Raw genomic sequence first — 4,334 nt, 5'->3', positions numbered from 1 at the left:
TACGGTCTCTAGATGTTAAACATGGTATCATCGTAAAACTTAAGCAACATTCATATTTCACATGTATAATATCTGACATAATTCTAGTGAGTCCATCAGAAACAGAGATAATCGGCTATTCATACATTTTAAAGGCCATGTCTCACAATAATGTGGATAATACCAGTGGGATGTAATCTAGGTCTAATCGATGTAGATCTGGAATATGGTTTCATAGATATGGCCATCATTAATACAATATTTGGAACATTAATTTTTCGATATCTACTTGGCTAATTTTCATTTTCACTGTTTCTCATAAATCAATGTTGATATCAGTTTGCCATTATGCATATGAAGGTTAATTAAACCATCTTTCGATTTCATGTATTGACCATACTACATTATAAAAAATATATTTTATGCATATCAGAAATAAACTTAACTTACTTTAGTACAAGTCTCATTTACACTGAAAGATTGATAGGCAAGATAATATGAAAACAGCACATGCTCATTTACGTTCACTGTTAAAGTTATCAAAAAACGATACCGTATATTTCCTCGAACATAATTTTTTAACATGAAATAACGATCACTCTCTAACTTGTTTTGTTCCTGAAACTCCACATTATATAAACCCAAGTCAAGCTATTCCTTAGAAACATATCATCCACAATAATTTTTCGCTGTATGAACAAACACGTAGTTACAAGTACTGAATGTACAGTGGTTTACCCGTTACTTAGATAAATACGTAATTTTGTGGCTCTATACTGTTGTTAAGATTGGGTGTAATTTTGTGGCTCTATACTGTTGTTAAGATCGAGTGCAATTTTGTGGTTCTATACTGTTGTTAAGATCAAGTGCAATTTTGTGGCTCTATACTGTTGTTAAGATTGAGTGTAATTTTGTGGCTCTATACTGTTGTTAAGATCAAGTGCAATTTTGTGGTTCTATACTGTTGTTAAGATTGAGTGTAATTTTGTGGCTCTATACTGTTGTTACTCGATCTTAACAACAGTATAGAGCCACAAAATTACACTCAATCTTAACAACAGTATAGAGCCACAAAATTACACTCAATCTTATTAGTGGTACTTGCTATTTTTGCTATGTCAAAATCTAATGTGAATTAGTGGTACTTACTATTCTTGCTATATCAAAATCTAATGTAGATTAGTGGTACTTGCTATTTTTGCTGTATCAACATCTAATGAAGATTAGTGGTACTTACCATTCTTGCTATATCAAAATCTAATGTAGATTAGTGGTACTTACTATTTTTGCTATGTCAAAATCTAATGTAGACTAGTGGTACTTACTATTCTTGCTGTAGCAAAATCTAATGTGAATTAGTGGTATTTACTATTCTTGCTATATCAAAATCTAATGTAGATTAGTGGTACTTACTATTTTTGCTATGTCAAAATCTAATGTAGACTAGTGGTGCTTACTATCTTTGCTATGTCAAAATCTAATGTAGACTTACTATTTTTGCTATAGCAAGATCTAATGTAGATTAATGGTACTTACTATTCTTGCTGTAGCAAAATCTAATGTTGGAGACAATGATATTGCTAACACTAAAATTGCAATTAGTGGTACTTACTATTCTTGTTATATCAAAATCTAATGTGGATTAGTGGTACTTGCTATTCTTGCTATATCAAAATCTAATGTAGATTAGTGGTACTTGCTATTTTTGCTGTATCAACATCTAATGAAGATTAGTGGTACTTACCATTCTTGCTATATCAAAATCTAATGTGGATTAGTGGTACTTACTATTTTTGCTATGTCAAAATCTAATGTAGACTAGTGCTACTTACTATTCTTGCTGTAGCAAAATCTAATGTGAATTAGTGGTACTTACTATTCTTGCTATATCAAAATCTAATGTGAATTAGTGGTACTTACTATTCTTGTTATATCAAAATCTAATGTAGATTAGTGGTACTTGCTATTTTTGCTATGTCAAAATCTAATGTAGCACATTAGATTTTGATATAGCAAGAATAGTAAGTACCACTAATCCACATTAAATTTTGATACAGCAAGAATAGTAATTATCACTAATCCACATTAGATTTTGACATAGCAAGAATAGTAAGTACCACTAATCCACATTAGATTTTGATACAGCAAGAATAGTAAGTACCACTAATCCCCATTAGATTTTGACATAGCAAGAATAGTAAGTATGTATGGTATTAACTAAAACACATATAAAAAATAACACAAGTTTTAACATTTAGTTCTCAACAGAAATGTCAATTTTCCAAGATTTGGCATATTTTCCAGACTGTCTAATTCCAAACCTAACCAAAACCTCTGACATTTCAGGTCTGGCCTTTTCTTACGGGAGGGTTTCATAGTGGAGATAAAGGTACGAGAGACAAACTCTTACTTCACTCCGCAAAGCATACTGTCGTTCACTCATCCGAGAAAAGCCTGTAGTAAAAATCAAGCCATTCCTTAAATAAATAGCTCGTTGTGGCTTTGTTCCTTCGTGTCCCATAGCCTCCTGTACCAAAAGAATCATTATATTAAAATAAAATAAAACTTAGTGGGAGATTTGAAAAAAAAAACAAGTGACTTACAACATTATAACGGGAAACGTGTTAAATATAACACAATAACACAAAAGAATATTTTTTGAAAACTTTTTGGCAAGTGTATAATGTTCAATCTTAAAAACACAAAATTTTTAAAAAACAACGATTATTTCATACACAATTCTATAAAAATGAGATTGTTTCCAGTCTCCAAATTACTAAAATACAATAATTTACTGTACAGGATAAAAAGTGGTACAAAACCCCAATGAAACTGGAAAACAGTGTATGAGATTATATATAATATAATGATTGTTTTTAAAAATTTTGAGTTTTTAAGACAAAACAATATGTTTATATTTTCTTGACCGCAAATCAAAAAACATTAAATGAAATTATTTTTTGGTAGCAGGTATATAAACATCTCGTATCCTTATTTTGACTTTAAAGACAGTGACAAGATTCCTTGTGGGTTATTGTTTATTTTCACATTTGGTTGATGCAAGTTTTCTACACAGAATGAGTTTGGGGAATAAATATTTTGCTGTTATCACTTTAAGTTTAAGCTTAACACAACCACAGAGCACTTTTTAGGTGTTTTGTTCACACCTGCATATGAAATTTGAGAAAAAAATCATAAATCTACGTCAATTTCAGCATTTTTAGTTAAACAAAAGTTTAGAATTGACATTTTGTAACATTTATTTAGTGTACTTGTAAAGAAAATTAAAAGAATGTTCAGACCATCATTTTCACACGGCTCTGAGAAGTCTTGTTTGTAAACAACACATTTCCAAATTTTGTTTTTTTATTCTTCTGCTGATTCCAAAGCATACGTTTTATTTATGCCAAAGAAACTATTATCCCCTGAGAATATAATTACCAAGTTTTGTTTCCCATGTGATATTCTCTTTCTTTCACTGCTTACATTACTTCAGTCTTTGGTTTCCTTTTTTTTTTTATGATGTCATAGCATGTGATCTGAACAACTACAAATGAAGCACAGATTTGAATATAGTTGCATGCCAAGTCAAAACAGTCATTGATTTAATACAGAAATCAACTTGTAATTATTGCAAATTAACCTTACAGGAAACAAGTACAAAATAATGATGTAAACAAAGCCTAGGTTTCTTTGATGATCTTACTTAGCAGGGCCATAGGGCCTTTTTTCATGGCATATATAGCTATATCTTATGTATTAAAACTTGCTTCTTTTAATTCAAAACATTACATTATATGTATGCAGTATTTGTAGTTGAAATGGCTCAAGATTCAATCTCACAGCTTTAAATTTTCAAAAATGTTCTGAGGGGGGGGGGGCATGCCCCCAGACTCCCATAAAAATGGAAATGGCCTGACCACTCAAAAATTGCTTTCTATGGCAATGCTTTGTGTTTGCACCTTTAAACACTAATAAGAGCTTGACCTATTTGTGGCACTGCATGTATTTTCTCAAAGTCTCTAGTATAAATTGTTTCCATTGTGTCCGGTGTCTAAGGACAAACGTTTTGGTATTTCAAAATACAAGAAATTATAAAACTAAATAAAATTATGTGAATTTTTTAAAGCCAAAACTAGGTATTATTTAGCAAACTTAAAATAAGACCCAAAACTCGAGCTCTTTCAAATAGTTGACTATTTTTTCTTCTTTGTTCTCCTGAAGAAGAATAGTCAACTATTCGAAAGCGCTCGAGTTTTGGGTCTTATTTTAAGTTTGCTAAATAATACCTAGTTTTGGCTTTAAAAAATTCACATAATTTTATTTAGTTTTATAATTTCTTGTATTTTGAAATA

The 4,334-nt window shown here is 30.5% G+C and overlaps 1 protein-coding gene across 1 annotated transcript in view; it reads right to left on the bottom strand.

Moving 5' to 3' along the window:
• Positions 1–2,389: 2,389 nt before the first annotated feature.
• Positions 2,390–4,334, bottom strand: part of LOC106473081 (coronin-1B-like) — a gene marked incomplete at its 3' end in the record, with an annotated part of 27,540 nt that continues 25,595 nt past the window's right edge. The window contains exon 6 of the mRNA XM_013933758.2: positions 2,390–2,506. Coding sequence (XP_013789212.1) covers positions 2,390–2,506 — 117 coding nt within the window. The remainder of the gene's footprint in view (positions 2,507–4,334) is intronic.

The sequence above is a fragment of the Limulus polyphemus genome, unplaced genomic scaffold (assembly GCF_000517525.1).
Source record: "Limulus polyphemus unplaced genomic scaffold, Limulus_polyphemus-2.1.2 Scaffold5866, whole genome shotgun sequence".
NCBI lineage: Eukaryota > Metazoa > Arthropoda > Merostomata > Xiphosura > Limulidae > Limulus > Limulus polyphemus.
The sequence above is the reverse complement of the archived record's forward strand: the minus strand, read 5'-3'. Positions and strand labels throughout refer to the sequence as shown.